At 41.0% G+C, this 21,690-nt stretch overlaps 1 protein-coding gene across 1 annotated transcript in view; it reads left to right on the top strand.

Annotated features, from left to right (window-relative positions):
* Positions 1-21,690, top strand: part of LOC144669167 (uncharacterized) — a 79,674-nt gene that overhangs the window by 20,078 nt on the left and 37,906 nt on the right. The window contains exons 3-4 of the mRNA XM_078531583.1: positions 13,942-14,031; positions 18,475-18,573. Coding sequence (XP_078387709.1) covers positions 13,942-14,031; positions 18,475-18,573 — 189 coding nt within the window. The remainder of the gene's footprint in view (positions 1-13,941; positions 14,032-18,474; positions 18,574-21,690) is intronic.

Here is a 21,690-nt window from a genome sequence, read left to right on the forward strand (position 1 = left end):
TGTCGGTCAGGCTGTGGATTTTTCCACAGTTATTATTTAGGAAGCTTATCCTAACCAGACTGAGCCCATACAACCTGTGTGTAATCACTGCAATTGTCCCTTTTACAGACAAACTGCAGTTAGCCTCAAGAGGGCTCCACAGTATTTGTATGTAAACACTGTAGTGGTTTGCTCACAGCTTGTTGTAAGTCGATTAGAGTGGGACATTTCAGCCTAGCAATTAACGGATGCATGCTGAATGTGTTCATATGACATTTCTCTGCTTACTATTTTAGTTGAAACATGAATTCAATTATAAAAAATGTGTAAAAACAGCATTCAGGAAAATGTCATGTTAAGCATTTGCCAATTACTTTAGAGTTCAAAAGACATGACTATAAAAAGATTTTGTATTCAAGATTGTTCTTAAAAATCTTTACTTCCAAACTGTCCTTGGTCAGTCTACACTTATTTCAGTTTTCTTGTTCTTTCCGTATTTTATTTGCTTCTGCTTTATATCACATAACCCCAATTTGTTCATTGTTGTAAGAATCTAGAACTATATTTTGTTTGTTTTTCTCCTGCTGTTCTACCATTTCACCTCTCCTCCTTCCTTTCACTTTGTGCACCCCACAATCCTTGTTTTCATAACAATGTTAAAATATAATGATAAATATTCCTTTTTTCATGTGTGTTGCCTCCAATTTGTAGCACATGGCTATTCCTACCCAAATTGCTTGGTTTGAACCAGTGCCTGTGGATGGCCGAGCCACTGAAGAGAAAATTTCAAGCCCTGCTGCACTCATTTAAGCAGCCCCCACTTGACATAAAAAGAAATGAAGGAGATTGAAGGTTTATGCTCCGTCCAATGATAGGGTTCCAGTTAGAACATGGGAACTTTTATGAATGGTATCCTTGAGGTGCTAATGCATGCAGCTAGGTAAAGGAGTCCCAGAAAAGCCATCCACAATGCCTGTAAGGACATGACACAGTGACAGCTCTTGCAACACAAGAGAACCTAGCCAAATTATGCTTAGAGTTAGCAGACCTGAGGAAATGTAACAAAATGTGATTCAACAATTTCCTATATTAAGTACAAGTTTCTACTCCAACTATGCATGGCACAAAGTGCATTCAAAGCATGCATTGCCATAAAGTGACACGGCACACATACAGACTGCAACTTACGTTAGATCCTAAAGTTTTAATGAGGCTTCATAAGGAATATTCTTTAATGCACCTTAACTGCAATGATGCATGTTCAGTTATTGACACAATGCATATTGGTACATATTCATCATTATAAATGCTCCTTAAGTTTACTGAAGTCAAAAATTACTTCCTTGCATGACAAGGTAACACAAAATAATGAAATTAACACAAACTTGAAGAGGGCCCCAAAATAATAACTACCTTTCAGAGGCAACCATCTTAGATATCTTTGCCTATGGGAGCATCAAAGGAATGGGGGAGGAGAAAGCCAAAGATCCTTTACCCCTGGGGTTAGTAACACCATGTTCCTGTTATGTCTTGCCCAGCTATTCATGCAATGATATAGAGGCATACACCCACAATAACATCACACATTATATGCAATGGAGCCCCCACTTGAAGGTGTTTCTTGGGCCCAACATTGTAACATACTTCCTCTCCTATTATTGTAAGCTTAGAAGAGCAGCCTAGCAGCACCCGCTAAGCAAGCCAGCATCTCATAGTCAGTCTTCAATGTTCACAAGCCTGTATAACTATGTATTTCATGGTGTATGTAGCTTGCAATCTTGAGGAGGTAGTGCAGAGTGAGACACAGTTCCCAGGTAATGACAAGAGGAGGAACTGAAAGCTGCTGTGTGAATGATCATTTGAGTACCATAGGTAACTACTTTGAGAAATTCAATAGTGTGATGAAATTTGGCAGCTATGGTCTGTCCGTGTTGTTATTCCATGGAGGAGTTGATGAAAATGTCCAATAGCGCCTAAGTCAATTGACATTGGACAGCAATTGGCCAGTATTATGGATGATCGCTATCTTACTTCGGAGAGAGGTGAGTGTGTGCAAGTTGAGGGCAGTAATTCCTTTTCCATTAGCAATGTCCTCCCTATTGTGAAAATTAACCAAATCTCCCAGCAGGAAATGATACAGCTCGGCAGTGCCCCCTTGCTGAACCTAAGCCTGTGGCAGTGTTCCTCCATCGTGCCCAGGAGGTGTACTGGGGCCTGCAGATATAGTTGGTGGCATAAATAATTATTTACGCCAACAGTAGCATAAATGCAGGCTACTTAGCTCTGGTGCCATCGGATCTCCCTGGCATACCTTATTTGACTGGCTTTCTTTTTGATACAGCTATGTTGAAAGCTATTCCCTTATTTTGGGATAGGGAAACTAAAGGGCAATGTATCTTTAAGAGATCCAATTGGAAAGCTGAAAGCTTTGATGGTCTTCACTGCTCAGGTTAGAAGAGTTGGGCCGAGGAATGCAATATTAAACTGCAGTTCAAAACCAGTACTGTGAGTCTGTTGTCATTACATCTGTTTCTAAAGCTCCATGTGTATTATAATTTCAAATTCATATTTGTTTTGACTGCAATCATTTTTAATTATAGTCCACTTGCCACAAATTATATGAATTTCCTTACTGTGATTTCAGTTTGATTACAAGGTTTGGACTTTGAATATCCCTTTTGAAATGAACTGTGAGGCTGCTTGAATTAAATCAGACTCTCAAAACTGTAAGATTTGAATCCTCATTCCTTTTTCTTGAATCAGCTCCCCCCTTTCACCAAGCCAGGACGCATGGTACTGTGTTGCGCTAATTGGACATTTACACTGAGATTCAAGTGTCACAATCTACTACGAGTCTCTGAAATCACAGGATTGTTTAGAATTCAGTCTTCAACTAGGACCTCACCATATGAGGAATCATTGGCGCAAACTTCATACTGATAACTGCATGCCAACATATGGTGTGTCAGGTAGTGTCACCAGACTGCTCTGTGCAAATCTGATGCAGCACTAAAGAATATCAGGCATGCAAAAATTAGCCATCATTTGAAGGCAATGAACTTGTTTCTTGTATTGATCAAACTCATTATTTTTAATATGTGGCATTACTTTCATTCATTTTCAGGTGTGTGTGTGTGTGTATGGGTGGCGGAGGGGGGTGTTTGGGGAGGATGAGTTATTGGTTCAGAAAGAGGACAGCAACAGAATTACCAAAAGGAAGGAAACAATTTACTTGCTGTGATAAGAAAATCCTGTATGGTGATGAATTTGCACATCACCTAATTCAGAAAAGCAAGACTCATCAATAATGATAATTTATACATTTTATGGCAAAATAATAGAGTAATCTAATGAAGGTTACACACGGCAGTGCAATTTTATGCAAATAATTGCAAAGTGATGCACTTTGGGAGAATCAACATTAAAACGTAGTATAATCTAAATCACACTATTTTGAAGGAATTGTAAGAGTGAAGGGACCTCGGGGTGCATATTCACAGATCTTTGAAAGTGGCTTTGTAAATAGGGGTGTTGATTACAAAGACAAGAAAGTCATGCTAAATATTTATAAATCTCTGATTAGACTTTTGAGAGGGTGCAGAAGAAATAATTTACTATTATGATACCAGTGCTGAAGGATTTCAGTGAAGTGACAAGAGTAACTGGGGTTGTTCTCCTTAAAGCATAGACATTTAAGGGGAGATTTTATAGAGGCATTCAAAATAATGAGGAATCGAGCAAGTAGGGAGAATTTTTTCCATTGGCATGTGGGTCAGCAACTAGAGATAACAGATGTAAAATAGTTGGCAAAAAAACTAGAGGGGAAATAAGAAATTTCTTTATCTAGAGGTCTTTCAGGATCTGGAATATATCACCTGAAAAGTTGGTGGAATTAGATTTCATGGCAATTTAAATAAAATCAATTGGACATATACTTGGAGAGAACTAATTTGCAGAGTTACTGACAAAAGGTTGGGGTGTAACATCAATTTAGACAGCTTCTTTTGTTATGATATGGCAGGTGGTAATTGCTGGGAAGACCAAATTCCATAAGAAAACTTGGCCAAGCTATCTCAGCGATTTGCAATTTGTATTTTATTCCGAGAAAGTATTGTTATGACACAGCAGTTGGTAAAGGCTGAGTTGTTTAAATCCCAGAGGGAAACTTGAACAACTGTCATAACCTATATTTTCAATTGGTATATTTGAGATACAGCTCTGAATTCAGGAATAAAAGCACAAAACCTCAAGAGGTTTTTTTATGTAAAATTTATTTAAACATTTATTAATTTAACAACAAACTAAACACATACACATGTCTACAAATGACTACCATAATAACTTTTAAACAAATCCCCAAATTAATCACTCCCAGGCAAATCTTCACCAAGGCAACAATAACCCATAGACTTTAAACAGACACCAGGCAAAGCACATTTGACCTTACAAATTCAAAATGAGGTTCCTTGCAACTTGGTTCTATTGCAGACAGTTGTAGGCTTACAGGCTGGTTATATCTTTAATGCCTCTGACTGACACACACAAACCCTGTTTCTGTTTATACCTAGCTTCCCCATTGAATGTAAATTTTCCATTGTATTACTTGGCTTTTTAAAAATCTTCACCTCTCCTAATAATAATCCTTTCATTCCACCAATTTTATTAGTAATATAAACACGTTGCTTGGCGTCTCCCAGTTGGGGGAAGTTTTATCCATTCTTTTGACTGATCTATTCAAAAAATGCAAATTGCACTTTACCTTTTAACTTCCTTATGTTTTTCTAATTACATCACAAAACTACTATACATAAAAGCACCCAGACTGGCTGGCTTTAATCCAATTAAGCCATACAGAGACACACATAACGACACACACATAGACACAGACCTTACTACAATTCCAATTTACCAATAATTTCCAATAAAATTATACACATTAATATCTCTTCATGACAGTGTGTGCGCTGAAGTCAGTGGTAAAGACTCCATTACCACTTTTGGACATTTTAAATATTAAATTAAAACAGTTATTGACAGAAGAAAAGAAAACTTAAACACACAAGATTATAGGGCAGAATCTTCTGTTCGGTGTGCGGGGGCGGGCCCCGCACGCCGATGTGTAAAATGATGCATGGTGACATTGGGCATGCATCCCGACGTCACCGTGTGTCATTCCGATCTTCCATTCGGTGGGCATGCACCGCTGAACTGTCAAAGGCCGGTTAAGGCCATTAATCAAGCAATTAACCCAATTGAAAAAGCTGCCTGTCCAACCTTAAGGTTGCCGGGCAGGCAAAGAGCCCAGGCGACCTTCGCATTTTTCATGAAACCTCATCCATGGGCGGGGTGAGGTTTCATGAGGAGTTTATAACATTAATAAATATTTTTGGAACATTTGAAAAACATGTCCCAGCTCATTTGACGCTGTCACATGAGGGGACATGTGTAAATGATTTTTTAGCTTCTTTATTTAAAATTCACATTAAGAAATTAATCTCCCTGAGTCACGGAGGTGCCTCAGGGAGATTTCTGCGTTCTTTTGCGTGCATGCACGAAAGAGTGCAGGCCCTGACTCTCCCTCCTCCCCCCGCCCGCACAGATAGCGCTGAGCGCTTCCAGGCCCGTGTCATAATGAGTGGGCCTTAATTGGCCCACCCATGCAAAATGGCGGCCCTGAGCCGATTGCGGGCGGCGATTGGCTCTGCGCCCGTCCCGACCAGCCCGCCCGACGGGGAGAAAGTTCTTCCCATAGTTACACAGTTACATTTAATTCTATAACATTTTCCAAAAGATTTCTAGTTAGCTAGACTCACAAAGAAGCACCCTTTTCAGCAATAGTCCCAATAGATTCTTAATCTGTAAAACATCCAGTAATATTACTGCAAAGTACTGACTGTTGCTATAAGGGAGGTATTTTACGAACTTTTCTCTCCCTCCTAATCTTCAATGGAACTTCAAAGCTTGTAAGAAAACCTTGCTTTTTGAACCAACTAGATACTCCTCTGGGGTGGCTAGAAGCTACTTTCTTCACAAGACTGTGCTTGCACAGCACTCCTTTCAAGACCTCACATGGCCACACACCTCTTACAGCTTTCAATCTTTCCTTAAACACATTTCTTCCTTTTCATTTTTACTCATTATTCTTAACCTCCTTTTGAAAGATACCTTTTCCAGAATCTAAAAATCTTTCATGTTGTCATTATGGCCAGCACTTTTGGGAAAATAAACTTAATAACTTTGCTTTAGCTACTTATGATCTTTTCCAGTTGTAAAACTTCCTGTTATGTCTCTTTGAAATTCAACAGCTAAAAATTCAACTCCTTATCTATCTCCTGCTGGAAATTCCTATTCACACTGAATCTACTGGGATCCCATCTTAGCTCACCCATCTCCACTTCAAAATGCCTGCTTTTATACCTAACACCTTTGATGATTTAAACCTTGCAGTCTGACTGTCTTCAGTTTAATTAAATTAGTCACACGCACCCAACAAACATGTAGTCCCCACAAGCCTGTTTCACAGTATCCCACAGTAATATTGGAAAAAATGATATTTTCTTTATACCTCCATCCTTATGGAGAAATTAACTGTCATAATTCTAACAGATGGTTTAATTTCCTCAACCTATTTTGCATTACAATACTTACCTCTATACTCAAAGCTATTACACCATCAGGTACATGCATTAACATGACAATATACACAAGGCCTTTGTATCAACAGAGGTCATTTCAGTCAATTGTCCATGTTTCAAATGTTCAACTTCCTTCGAACTTTAAACCCTTGACAATGCATTTGCATTTAAATTTTCTCATCCAGCCACATGTATAATTTGTAAATTAAATGGCTGCAGTAATAAACTCCATCTGAACAGTCCTTATTCTGGCTTCAAAATTTTAAAGGATTGTGTGTATTAACAATTGTTTCTGAAGAATTACTTGTAACATAAACCTCGAAATGCTGCAACGCTAACACGAGACCTAGAGTCTCTTTTTCGATGGTTGAGTATCTTTTCTGATGTACATTTAGCTTCTGTGAAAAATATCCTACTGGCTTTTCAATTCCTGTTTCATCTTCTTGTAACAACACAGCACCAATACCCAGATCACTTGTATCAATCGCCAACTTAAACTGCTTGGCATAATTAGGTGCTGCTCAAACTGGTGTAGTAGTCAACATAGTTTTTAAACTATCAAATGCATTCTGACACTCCTGTGTCCATTTAAATTTATTGTTCTTTTTTAGCATGGAGCAAGCACACTGCTAAATTTGGTTTAAACTTTCGATAAAATCCACTCATACCTAGAAATCCTGTTTCATTGTAGGCACAGGGACATTCATGATGGCTTTTACTTTTACATCTCTTGGGGCCACCTGACCATGTCCAATGGTGTGGCTTAGATATGTAATTTGCGCTTTTACAAATTCACTCTTGGCCAAGTTCACGATCACATTAGCTTCTTGTAGTCAATCAAACAGTTCTTTTAAATGTTGTAAGTGCTCCTCCCACGTTTGACTGAAAACTATCATGTCATCAATATAAACAGCTCAATTGCTCACTCCTGCAATTACTTTGTCAGTCTGTGTAACATAGCTGTGCATTCTTCATACCAAATGGCATGACTTTAAATTGATATAGTTCATCTGGCATCACAAAAGCTGATATTTATTTTGCTGTTTCCGATAAGGGTGCTTGCCAATATCCTCGCAGCAAGTCAATCTTTGCAATAAGCTCTGAGTGTCCCACTTTCTCAGTACAATCTTCCAATCATGAATAAGGATATGAACCCGTTTTTTGTCACTACGTTCACTTTTCGATAATCCGCACACAGTCTTTGTGCTCCCTCTGGTTTTGATACCATCGCAATGGGTGAACTCCAGTTACTGCACCTAGACTCTATGATGTCATGGAAGCATGAATTCAATTTATTTTTGCACTTGAGCTAATTTTACTGGATTTAATCTATAAGGATGTTGCCTTATTGAAACTGAATCTCCAACATCTACATCATGTATAGCCAAATTTGTTTTCCCTAGCGTATTCCCACAAATAGCTTTGTGTGACTGCAATAGCTTTTCCAAGGGCAGGATCTTCAGGTCATTGGGCGGGTGGGGTGCGCGGGTGTGGTGGGCAGGCCAAGGAGCGGCCAGGAAATGGCCCGCCACCCGCGATCAGCTGCCGCCCGTGATTTCACTCTGGCTGGCTAATTAACGGTCAGCCAGTGTGAAACATGTGCACAAACACTCAGTGCTGCCAGGATGGGGTTGGGAGGAGTACAAGTGCAAAAGTTAGCGCATGTGCTGGAGAGCATGCACTGAAAGCTCCCTGAAGGTAGGGAGCTCCCTCAGGGAGCTGAAGATTTTTAAACTACTGAATAAAGTTTTTAAAAATCCAGAAAAAATGTACATACAGCAGACTCACTCACCGTAACATGTATATTTGGAAAATTCTGCCCAAAAAATTTTATTTCTTTTTAATTCAATTATGGAAACCTCATCTCTCCTGTGGTTGAGGTTTCCTATAAAAACCAAAGGCCCCCTGGCCGATTCGTCGCCCACCAACCATAAGGTTGGATAGGCAGCGAAAAATTGCTTTTAATTAATTGATTAATGGCCTTAATACGCCTCTTAATTGCCGATGGGCATGCTGCCGACTCTCGGTCGTGCTCGCTGACCGAAATATCGTGCGAGTGCGTGATGACGTTGGCATACTCGCCCGATGCCATCGCGCGTTATTTTAAGTCCAATCGGGTCGGGCATGCATCCACCCACAGGACGTAAAGTTCTTCCCCAAATCTCTTTGACACTTGTCTGGAAGGTAACTCAGTATCACATTTAAATTGTTAAGCACTCCCTCATTGTCCAATTTAATTAGAGGAAAGTCAATTTCAGAATCCTTCATTTCTACCTCCTTTTCCTTATCTATCACTACCAATACTTCCTTTTGGTTATCTTTCATGCCAAAGTACTTTTTAAGCATATTTACATGATACATCCTCTGCTGCTTTCTTATATCTGGAGTATTTATTAAATAATTCACTTCATTCAGTCCCTTTTAAATCCAGTAAGGCCCACTAATCCTTGCCTTTAATAGTTCACCTGACACTGGCAACAAGACTATTACTTTTTCTCCAGCAACAAAACTACGAGCTTGTGCCCCCTTATCTGCACTTGGCTTCACTACTTCCTGTAATTGCACTGAGCTAAACACTTCAGCCTCACTCTCTCCCACCTTCAATTCCTGAACAATCTTTTCAAAGGCAGATCCAGTTAACTGGATGTCAGCATCCCTCCCCTGTCTTTTAGATTCTTCCTCTTCCTGTTTCAACCTGTACACGAACTGCTGGTTTTTCCTGCCTCTGGATCACCAAGCCCACAGTAATCTATTTTCCAGAACTTTCCTGTGTGCTGATTACTATCATAGGCTTTCCCTGTAACCTCCAACACATTGACTTTGTGTGCCCAAACTTATTACAATGGAAACATTTAAGTCTTTGAGTGTCACTTCTACCCTCAGCACCTTCATTTCTGGTCTGAGGAGAAATTTCCTGAGAATTACCAGCTTTCCCCTCTCTTCCCTGTCTACCTGTCTTCCGATCACCTTCCCACTTCCTATCCTTCTCGGATTTAAAAGGGTAACGGAAAAAAGGATTTGATCTATGGACCATTGCATAATCATCAGCGATCTCTGCTTCTTGCCTAGCCATTTTAACCTTCTGTTCTTCCACATGAGTTCTAACTACCGAAAGAAGTGAATCTTTAAATTCTTCCAAAAGAATTACTTCTCTCAGTGCTGCATATGTTGTCTCTACCTTTACTGTCCGTATCCAATGGTCAAAATTACTTTGTTTTACTCTCTCAAACTCAATATAAGTCTGTCCAGGCTGTTTCCCTACCTTCTGAAATTTCTGCCTGTATGCCTCAGGAACCAACTCATATGCACTCAGAATAGCCTTTTTTATTGTAGCATAATGCACAGATACTGCTTCTGACAGCGATGCATATACCTCATGAGCTCTACGTACCAAGCTACTTTGTAAAATCAATGTCCAGATTTCTTGTGACCATATCATTTACTTAGCTATCTTCTCAAATTAAATAAAGAATGCATCCACATCCCTTTCTTCAAACTTCGAAAGAGCTTGTGCAAATTTAAACATCCCCCCACTGGGTTTTGGGTTGAAGGTGGTTGTTTCACCATCACAACCTCCCTCAGCATCTGAGGTCTTTTTTTCAAAGCCCAACCTTTTAAGCTGGTATTCCCTTTCTCTTTTCTTCTCTCTTTCCTCCATTGCTAACTTCTCCATTTCCGATTCCCTTTCCTGCCTCCTTTCTCTCTCCTGCCTTTCTGTTTGCTCCCTTTGAGATGCTTTCTTTTTCCTTTTCTTTTTCTTTTGCCTCTAATTCAATAATTTCAATTCCATTGCTTGTTCAAGTTCAAGCTTCTTCATTTGCAACTGAAGTCTCACGCCTCCAGCTGTGACTCACTAGTTTCAAGTATCCCTTCCAATTTTAAATGTTGCGCTACTATTTCAAATTTGTCTGCCTTCCTTGCCCCTGCGGTTAATCCTAACTGCAACTTATCTTCCAATTCTATTAACTAAGTCTTAGATACTTTTTGTAAATCCGTCAGGTTACATCCTCCACTCCTAGAAAAGTCTTAGCAATTGCTAAAGTCATGGTCGCAGTTTAACCACTTTAAAATCCCTCAACACCAACTCCAGAGTTCAGTGTTCTTCCCCCACACGCAGGCTTCAGATTCACCAACTCCAAGCCAGTCAAGGAATTTTAAAAATCCCGCAAAGAGACCCCAATTTTGTTCTGATATGGCAGGAGCTAATTGCCGGGCTGACCAAATCCCAAAGAGAAACTTGGCCAAGATATCACAACAATTCGCAATTTATATTTTATTATGAGAAGGTATGTGCACTGAAGTCAGAAGTAAAGATTCCACTACCACTTTTGGAGATTTTAAATATTAAATTAAAACATTTATTAACAAAAGTGAAGAAAACTTACGCACGTGGATTACAGTTACATTTAGTCTTATAACATTTCCCAAAAGATTTCTACTTGGCTAGACTCACAAATAAGCACCCTTTCCAGGCAACAGTCCCAATAGGGTCTTAATCTATAAAACATCCAGTATTATTACAGCAAGGTACCCACTGTTGCTATAAGGGAGGTATTTCACAAGCTTTTCTCTCCCTCTCACTCGACAATGGAAATCCAAAGCTTGTAAGAAAACCTTGCTTCCTGGGCCAACCAGATACTTCTCTAGGGTGGCTAGAAGCTGCTTCCTTCACAAGACTGTGCTCGCACAGCACTCCCTTCAAGATCTCACATGGCCACGCACCTCATACAGCTTTCAATCTTTCCTTAAATATATTTCTCCCCTTTCATCTTTACTCATTGTTCTTAACCTTCTTTTGAAAGATACCTTTTCCAGAATCTAAAAATCTTTCATGTTGTCATTATGGCCAGCACTGTTGGGAAAAGTAAACTTAATAACTTTGATTTAGTTATTTATTATCTTTGCTAGGTTGTAAAATGTCCTGTTATGTCTCTTTGAAATTCAACAGATAAAAATTCAACTCTTTATCTATCTCCTGATGGAAATTCCTATTCACACTGTATCTACTGGGATCCCATCTTAGCTCACCCATCTCCACTTCAAAATGCCTGCTTTTACACCTAACACATTTGATGATTTAAACCTTGCAGTCTGACTGTCTTCAGTTTAATTAAATTAGTCACGCACACCCAACATACATGTAGCCCCCATAAGCCTGCTTCACAGTATGCCACAGTAATATTGGACAAATTATATTTTCTTTACACTTTAAAGGCACAAGCACTATGGACTGGATGTCCTCCTTCTGTGCTATAAGAGGCTATGACTGCAATTTTCCAGCTTCGTTTGCGTTGGGTGCCATGGTGGGTGGGGGGGTCCAATATGGCGAGAAGGCCAAAAATGGATTTCATGCCATTGTGAAACCAGTTTGCAATCGGCTGCTCCACCCATCAGTGATGGGCCTGCGTTTCCTGCCGTCGGGAACCTAATTTCAATACTTTAGCATCTCATTATAAGCCCTGCTCACCAGAATCATCCCCCCCATGCTAGATCGTCAGGGCACATCGCTGTGATTGCACGCCGACGAGTTTCACAACTGTACTCAAGCGACATGCACCTCGTGACCTGTGCTTTGTTCGAGACTTCAAGGTTTGTTTGCCTACTTTGCTTCGGGCAGCACTCGCAGTCATCAGTGCCAGGCTTCACAGACAGCACCACATCACTTTTAGGGTGGTTCATGGGCAGGTCCCTACCGACCACTGTAAGGCGGCAGTGGATTTTCAATGGCTGCAGGGCTAGTGCTTGCTTGGGAAAGGGGAAGAAGTACTCTCAGGCCAGGAAAGAGGCTGCACGGCGAGGGTGTACTCGGGAAGAGTGGTATCACAGGGTGTGAGTGGGGGCACATGTTAATCTGTGCAAGTGGCTTCAAGATGGTTGGGGCTGAGTAGGCAGCCTCCAGACGAGATGAGGCCAGATGGAGATGTGAGGGTGTGTGAGAGAGTGAGTGGCGATGTCCCTTGAGCTGGCAGTGAATGAGATGCCAGTGAATGAGTGATGGCCTTGAGTGTGTAGTTTAGAGTGATAAGATGGTTGTCTTACCTGGCGGCACGGATGAGATCATTCATCCGTTTTCTGAACTGGATGGCCGACCTCTTGAGTGCAGCGTTGGCACTGACCACTTTTGCCACCGCCTCCCAAGCCGGACTGATGAGACTTATGGGCCTCCTGTGACCAGAGTGGGGGGCAGAGGACATTGTGGCGGTCCTTCACAGCATCCAGAAGGCATCCCAGGAATACATCACTGAATCGGAAAGCTGCACATTTCTTGGCTTTTGGGGCCATGTTTTCACTAGAGCTGTCCTGGGCTGCAAGCATTGAGAAGTGTGTGCGCAGCTGCAATTTAAATATGGCACCCTGTGTGAGGAAGTGGCGAGGTAACAGCGTGGCGGGCAAATCGGAGGCCATTTTTAAAAAATTCTTTCATACATTTGCTGCCCATCACTAATTGCCCTTGAACTGAGCAGCTTGCTAGTCCATTTCAGAGGGCAGTTAAGAGTCAACCACATTGCTGTAGGTCTGGAGTCTCATGTAGGCCCGACCAGATAAGGGCATCAGATTTCTTTTCCTGAAGGACATTAGTGAACCAGATGGGTTTTTATGGCTGGTTTATATTTTAGAATTTTCAGCCAGGTCCCTAGATTTAAAGCCAGAAGTGGCAAAGTAAAGATATGTGCATATTTTAGTTATGCAGGAGCAAAATGAAACACCTACCAAATACAGTAGAAAACACAAATATAAGTGCAATCTGAAGGAAAAATTGTCTGCGAACAACTTAAAACCACAATGGCTATTCTCACTGATTCACCAGAACAAATGGCACCATTATAGTGGCTAAAATCTTAAACATCAGCTTGGCTAAGTTGGCTGCACTCTCACCTGTCAGTCAGTAGATTCAGTCCTGTTCCAGGACTTGAACACATAAATTAGGCTGGGAGAATTCCGCATTGTTGCTGGTATGATCCTTTTAATGAGAAGCTAAATTGAGGTGCTGTCTACTTGTTCATGGTGCATATTGAGATTTTTATGGCACGATTTGGAGAAGGGAAGGGGTTTAAGCGACATTATGGCCAATATTCTTCCCTTAACTAACACCATAAATAGGAAACTCGTTGCTTGGAAAGTACTCTGAGATGTTCCTGAGAGACATATAAGGCATTATGTAAACCCAGGTTATTCCTAATTTTCTTGAAGTAGGTTTAGAATAACTGCTGAACTGTTCATTTCAACTCAAAGACAAACTAGAATGAATTGTTGTTCAGGCAACACATTTGCTTTGATCTCTGCTTTGCATTGTATGATCAGAATAATTGTATACTTTTTTTTGCAGGAGATACGAAAAGAAATACCCGAAGATGAAGTAAAAGCTCCCCCTGTAACAATTAATACGGCATTTGAAGAAAAAGACATAACTATACCAGTGAGTGCTCCTCAATTTCAACATATTTGTAATCATAGGAGAAGGCAACTGTATTTTCTTTTGCTTTCAGATTTTAGGGGCTAAGCAAAATCACTATCATGTGTTGCAGACCCATAGACAGTCACAATGAAATCCAAATTGCAATATTTCAGTTCATGGTGGCTGAACCACATTGCTGGAGGGCTCTGCCCCATAGTGAAGGTCTGAAAAGAGTTGGAAAGAACAATGAAGTGATAGAAATTAAGTAACACCAAATTTGGATTTTAAAAGAGGGTAAGGATTGTTCCAGTTCAAGGTCCTGGAAAAGAATTAGTGGCAAAAGAATGTATAATGAGCCTTGATTTCAACGCAAGTTGTATGCAGGGTGGAGAAGACAATTGGAATAGTGTATTTACAGGAGGAACAAAAGAGGAGTGTTCACAAGAGCAGACTGTAATGGTAATGATAAAATAAAGAGATAAAAACATAGTGGGAATCATTTTAATAATGATCGATGGTGTAAAATGACCAATGTCAAATTGATGGCCCAATACACATTTCACCATTTTTTTCTTTCTGCTGACTAATTCAGCATTGCTCATTTTATATCATTGTCAAAAGTAAGAATCATGCCTCCTTCCCATGAGAGATTGGAGCTTAGAGATGAGAGAGGATTATGGTGTATCTTCATCAACTATAGTCATAAGATATTTTTATCACATGGCTCCTAATTGTTGGCCATTTTGGATGCCACCTTGTTAAATCAGAGCACTGTGTCCTAGTCCTCTATACTGAAATAGATAAACAATACCTCAGTTATCCCACTTTTAATTATTCAGGAGCAGGAAAATTGAGTGCTAATTATTAGCAACATTCACTTCCATAGGTTCTATAAGCTTATGCTGCAATAGTTCTATCATTAGGTAATTTGACCAGGTCAAGCTTCACCTTCCACACATATTTATGACTCTGGTGCCTGGATGAACAGTGGATCAGTATTAGCTGATTTGACTGATAACATTAAAGGTGTCCTACTGGGCGTACAGAGTTGAATGAGTGGGGGAAAGATGCAAATTCCAAATTTCAAAGCTGTAGTCAGTCAACACTGCAATTTGGGGACTCCTAATTATCCAGCAGTTTTCATAATTCAATGGGTGATTCCTTTCATTGTAGCAATTTAACAAGGTTCCATTGTACTTATTTAATTTAGGTAGTTTCCATGCAGACTTGGAGTTTGAGCAATGTAATACAGATAGATATCCTTTACGAAATTTTCACTGTTGCGTCTTCTTTGGTTTACATGTTGAATGTATCTTTTAAAGAAATTTTAAAAAAATCAATTTTGTTAAAGTAATGTACCATTTTGCGAAATGGTATTGACAAGAGAATTTACTGCCACATTGTTTGGGTTATTAATATGGTTGCACCTAAGTTAGCAACATTCTTGGTCTGCCAAGAATTGGAAACATCATTCCTCTGATCTCTCTCTTCACAGATGCTGCTTGACCAGCTGCTGAGTATTTCCAACATTTTCTGTTTCTATTTCAGAGTTCCAGCATCCAAAGTATTTTGATTTTGGGCACTCATTGCTTTGTCTGCAGAAAAGAAGCCCATTGCTATCTAACTGACATAGAAAGAAATTGCTGTCTAAAACAGACAGAAATTTATTGCTGTCTAATGCAAAGACAAATCCTTTGCTATCTAACGCACACTGAAACCCATTGCTCTGTCTGACATACATAGTAATCTTCACTCTTGTGGAAATCCATTGCTCTATTTATGTTAGGAAATAGAGATAGTTTAAATAAGTTATATTCGTATTTGTGGGTGTTAGGAATGAGTTTTAGCTTTAAAGTTTAAGTTTGATTTGTATTTCTGTACCTGTGTGTTAAGAAAGGGCAAAGGGAGTTTTAGTTTCACTTTAAAAAGGTGCTTGCATTTCTAATGAAGAGTTTTATGACCCCTAAAGAGAAGATAAACAAACAAGGGTAGAGGGATTGGACTGTTGCCTAGCAACAGGGGGCCAGAGAGGCAGGTCCCTCCCACAGACACACACACAAGAAGAGAAACAGCAGTTGTTTTGGAAGCTGTTTGAGTGCAGTTGGTTCTGAAAGTTGCTGCCAGGAGAGATAAGAGCAAAGGGGACAGCTAGCCAGTCTCAAGCTAAAGAAAAATTCCAAAAAATCCAGGGGAAATCAGTAGAAGAGGGGAAAGTCCAAAGAGATCTGTCAAAGGAAGGACAGGAACCTGGAAAAGGTCCTGTTAAGTGAAGTTAAGAGTGAGGGGCAGGGAGAAAGGTTCCATGCTTCAGATTTTAAAGAGACAAAAGCTGCAGAAAGCAGATTTAAAGTGAGAACAGTTTGCAAGAGGCAAGAAAGTCCAAAGAGATGACTGAAGGTCTGTAACTCTTTGCTATGGGCATGTGAAACAGTGGCATACCGTTGACGACTGAGTTGATGAAAGAGAGTGCGTGAAAGACAGCTTGAATGCATACGGTGATCTAGGGAAGAGGAACATTGGAAGGAGAGTTCGAAACCCTGGAGGTGAACCCTTGTTGAAGGCATCTGAGAGAAACCACTGGTTTGGGAGAATATTCCAAGGCGAGGTCTTGAAGAATGGAAATTGGAAACTCTCATGTGAAGGATGGAATTCAGTGAGACTGGTTGCTTCACAGTGTGACAAGCATCTGGGGTGAGTTGAGGAGAGATCCATAGCATCTGGTTAAGGTGGTATCTGTCACTTGATTTCAGAGTGTGGTGTGTCTGACCACAGGATGCCGTAGATTTACATTGATTGTGTACTTAATGTGTACGTTAGAGTATAAGATAGCCTTTGTAACTTGTGTTATCCTTACAAATCTGTATACATCTGTAAAAGTATAGTTGTGGGTGAAGGAATATTGTAATTATAGTTCATCTTTTCTTGTTGAATAAACATTTTATTCTTCTGTTAGAAGTTCATCAGCTATCCCCTATGCCTCTGTTCAGTAGCTACTCTCCACATGTCTAAACAAGCAAATAAAAGTTTGGATCTATCAAGCTGAGTTCCACTCTGGGATCAGATGTCCAGGGGTAACCTCAGGTGGGATCATAACAGTTTAACATTCTTCTTTCGAAGCTACTAAGAAACATTTAAGGTTTTAGTTTGCCTATATCTCTTCTCACCATGTAGGGACGCGTCAGATTTAATTAGCTCCAGAGAGCTCGGGTGCAGGGAGTTTAACCAACTAAAGCCAGAATAGTGTCAAGTTTTCAGTTATGTTTCCAGTAGGACAAACCTAACAATTATAATGTTGACCTTCAAAGTTGCCTAGAGTCTAAGCAGGCAGAATTTCATCCCTCAGAGATGGGTCTATTCCTGCAAGTTTCATGAGTGTACCATGCTGCCTGCTTGATCATTAACAATGCTCTGGATTACAGCTGACCAACCTTTTTCAGATATTGGATTATCAAATCCATAAGAGAGAGTTTGACTTCTTTCAGAATCTTCAAAACATGGCACATGACCATTGAACCACCTTCACTGCAAAAAAATCTTGCCACTTCCTGGGCAAGAGGGAACGCCATGTTGTTTTTGGGTGATTTATGCCTGTAGCACTATTTTAAGCACCTCTGCGCTAATCCCTCTATTACTGTAGTTCTTCTGAAATGATGGTCTGCATTTTATATGCCCCTGGTGGGTATGTTTCCAGGGCTGGGGTGGGGGAGATGGTGGTTACGTAAAATGGCAAGGGCGCCCATCCCACTCACCCTGAGCTCACTCGGTGTCCGCCATATTAAAATGACCATTTAAGGGTCAGTTAGGCTTGTTGTCAAGCATATTGACTCTAATATTACGTTGCGTATACCGTAATACATTTGACGTGGGCAGCAGGGCGGGAGTGGGAAGCCTGATTTTTAACCTCAATTGGTTAAAGGATGAGAAGGAAGGGTTGGAGGGGTGGTGGTCGCTCTTCGGGGGCTGCCCTTTGCCGATTGTGGGGCGGCCCCCACTCCTGGCATCTTAGGTCTTGGGCTCCTGCTATCACTGATGCCTTCCTGGCGCTGCCGGGACCGATGAAGCTGCCTGCCAATCTGATTGGCCGGTAGCTCTAGTGGGCAGAACTTGGCCGAAGACCCACTCAGCCCTCGTTAGTCTACCCACAGTGCTTTATTGCTGTGGAGCTGCTCTGCGTGGAGTCGGTCGGGTTCAAGCTAACCTCATTTCTGGTGGGGTGGGGGGGAGGGGGGGCGGCTGGAACATCATGGCACTCCCCTCCTCACCCCTGTATTACTGAGCCCGATTTATTTGATATTCTCTGTCATTTTCTGCTTTTAAGTTTGAGGTCAAGACCAAAGTCCTGGAGTCACAGCTGACTTTGCAGCAGCAATATTTTATGATCCCTACTTTAAAGAGCATAAGACTATCATGGTTACTACAATCATATAGGATGACTCTAATAATCATTCATTTTATTTTTTGCAGGCCAATCTAGAAGGCACTGAGGGTAAACAAGGGAAGTGCATAAGGGTGCCGAAGGATTTCTCATTCATATCCAAAGAGACTATTTCTATGATACTGGAGGTAAGGTACCAAGTTTGAGAGCAGGAATGGATGTGCTAAAATAGCTTTTCCTTTTAACAATAATGAATGTAATGATAGATCTGACCTTTAACAATGGTCAAATATTCATTGGTTTGATCTTTGGGACCAGCATACTAAGAGGTAGCTTTTGCATAAGCCACAAGCTAGGTGGATTGCTTGTGGTAGAATTTCTGTATAGATTTCCCAACTCCTGCCATAACTTCAGTGGAAGATCTGCAGAAACCCTATAGAAACAGGGAAAACTCCAGCGGAAATTCTAGGCAGATATCTGCAATTGTAGCTTGCCTCATATTTGAAACTACTTTTTACATGCATTTCCCTGGTGCTTCTGTAAGGGAATATTTCTCAGTCAGTTTCCTGATTCTCTTTTCTTTCTTCTGGGGTACAGCTCCATAGAGGCAGTCAAGTTCCTTACCCCACTACTTCTGTGAGTTCTGATAATGAAATCAGCTGTCCATTCAACTATAGCAGCATCACAGCTGAGCCCAATTCTGCCTTTTCCTGAATTTCACACATGCATACTTCTAGAAGTGGAACAAAAACCTGCTCATTGTCTTGCTTTGCAAACCAATGGAGTTAAGGTCAATGATAAGATCCTTTCTATGATCCCACCTGAGACCAGTTAACTCGTTGCACATCAGAGATAGTACCTGAGAACATCCTCGTTTTTATCGCTCAGAAGAACATAAGAAACAGGAGCAGGAATAGGAGATACGTCCCCTTGAGCCTGCTCCGTAATTCAATATGCTCATGGCTGATCATCGTCCTTAACTCCACTTCCCTCCTGCTTCCCTATATCCCTTGATTCCCTGAGAGACAAAAACTCATCCTCCGCCATTTCCACCAACTCCAACATGATACCACCACCTTCTTCTCTTCACCCCCTCTGTCAGCATTCCGTAGGGACTGTTCCCTCCGGGACGCCCTGGTCTACTCCTCCATCACTCCCAACACCTCATTCCCTTCCCACGGCATCTTCCCATGCAATTGCAGAAGGTGCAACACCTGGCCCTTTACCTCCTCCCTCCTCACTGTCTAAGGGCCCAAACACTCTTTTCAGGTGAAGCAGCACTTCACTTGCACCTCCTTCAATTTAGTCTACCGCATTCGCTGCTCCCAATACAGTTTCCTCTACATTGGAAAGATCAAACGCAGACTGGGTGTCCGCTTTGTGGAACACCTTCGTGTCCGCAAGCATGACCCAGACCTTCCTGTTGCTTGCCGTTTTAACACACCATCCTGCTCTCATGCCCACATGTCCATCCTTGGTTTCTGCAATGTTCCAGTGAAGCCCAATGTAAACTGGAGGAACAGTACCTCATCTTCTGATTAGGCACTTTACAGCCTTCAGGACTTAACATTGAGCTCAACAACTTCAGACCATGAACTCTCTTCTCTTTCTTCACCCCTTTTTTATCCTTTTTTTCAAAATTCATTGTCATTTTTTATCCAATTATTTTTATTTTTATTCATTTATTCATTGTTTTATCCCTTTTTTACCCCATTTTTATCCCATTGTTATTTTTTATCCAATTATTTTTATTTCTATTCATTTTTAATTTTATTCATTTATTCATTGTTTTATCCCCCCTTTTTATCCCATTTTCGATCACTTTTGTCCCCCACCCCAACCCCACAAGGGCCATCTGTTACTTGTTCATGGTGTTCTTTTCAGGGTGCTTACCCTTGTTCTGCTGTTATCACATTCTGCTTTCTTACCTTTGCCACTATCAGCACCTTTTTTCGCTTTACCACTACTCTTAACACTCCCTTTGCCCGTTAGTTCATGACATCTTTGTCAATCTCTCCTTTGCCCCCACCTATCGCTGGCCTTCCATTCAGCTTCATCTGCTCCATGACCCCTTAAACAATATAAATTTCATCATATTTCTACTTATCTGTAGCTCTGAAGAAGGGTCATCTGGACTTGAAACATCAACTCTGTTTCTCTCTCTCCACAGATGGTGAGTTTTTCCAGGATTTCTTGTTTTTGTGACAAAAACTCGATCTCAGCCTTAAATATATTCAATGATGGAGCATGCAGAACCTTCTGGGGTACAGAATTCCAAAGATTCAAAACCCTTTGAGTGAAGAAATTTCTCCTCACCTCAGTCCTAAATGATTGGCCCCTCATCTTGAAACTGTGCCCCCATGTTCTACATTCCCCAGTCAGTGGAAACAATCGCTCAGCATTTACCCTATTAAACCCCTTCAGAATCTTGTATGTTTCAATGAGATCATCTCTCATTCTTCTAAACGCCAGAGAATATAGATCCAATTTACTCAGCCTCTCATTGTAGACAACCCTCTCATCCCAGGAATCAATCTCGTGAATCTTTACTATACTGCTTCCAATGCAAGTGTACCCTTCACCAAAGCCCTGTACAATTGTAGCAAGATTTCCTTATTCTTGTAATCCAATCCCCTTGCAATAGAGGCCAACATGCCATTTGCCTTCCTAGTTGCTTGTTGTGCTTACATGTTAACTTTTTGTGTCCCTTGTATGAGTATATTCGGGTCTCTCTGAGCATCAACATTTACATGTTCATGCCTTTTAAAAAATATTCTGCTTTTCTATTCTTCTGACCAAAGTGAATAACCTCCCACCTCCCCACATTATGCTCCATCTGCCACTTTGTTGTCTAATTACTTAACTTGTCTATATAGGAGGAATCGTCCCAGATTTGCACTGTGTGGTAGCGGGTGAGTAAAACGACATTTTACCCACCGGCCACAATGGTGGCTTCTAACGCCGTATTGTCCAAAACCCACTGCATTAATTATGCATTCTCGGGAAGCACACCATTTCCATGCCAGGTATGCTCTGATTTGCCTGCCTTGTCATCACCTCACAGCTTCATCACGCTGGGTGCCACATTTAAAGTCCAGCCGCAAGCACACCTCTCAGTGCTTCCAGCCCAGGACTGCTGCAAATCAGACATGGCCCCAAAAGGCAAGAAGATGGCAGCCCTCAGGTTTAGTGACCCGTCCCTCAAACGCCTTTTGGACGCTGTGGAGGCCCACTGTGATGAACTCTACCCCCGCTCTGTCTGCAGGAGGGGCAGCAACATTGCCACTCCGGCTTGGTAGGCAATG

The sequence above is a fragment of the Cetorhinus maximus genome, chromosome 2, assembly GCF_964194155.1.
Source record: "Cetorhinus maximus chromosome 2, sCetMax3.hap1.1, whole genome shotgun sequence".
Classification (NCBI taxonomy): Eukaryota; Metazoa; Chordata; class Chondrichthyes; order Lamniformes; family Cetorhinidae; genus Cetorhinus; species Cetorhinus maximus.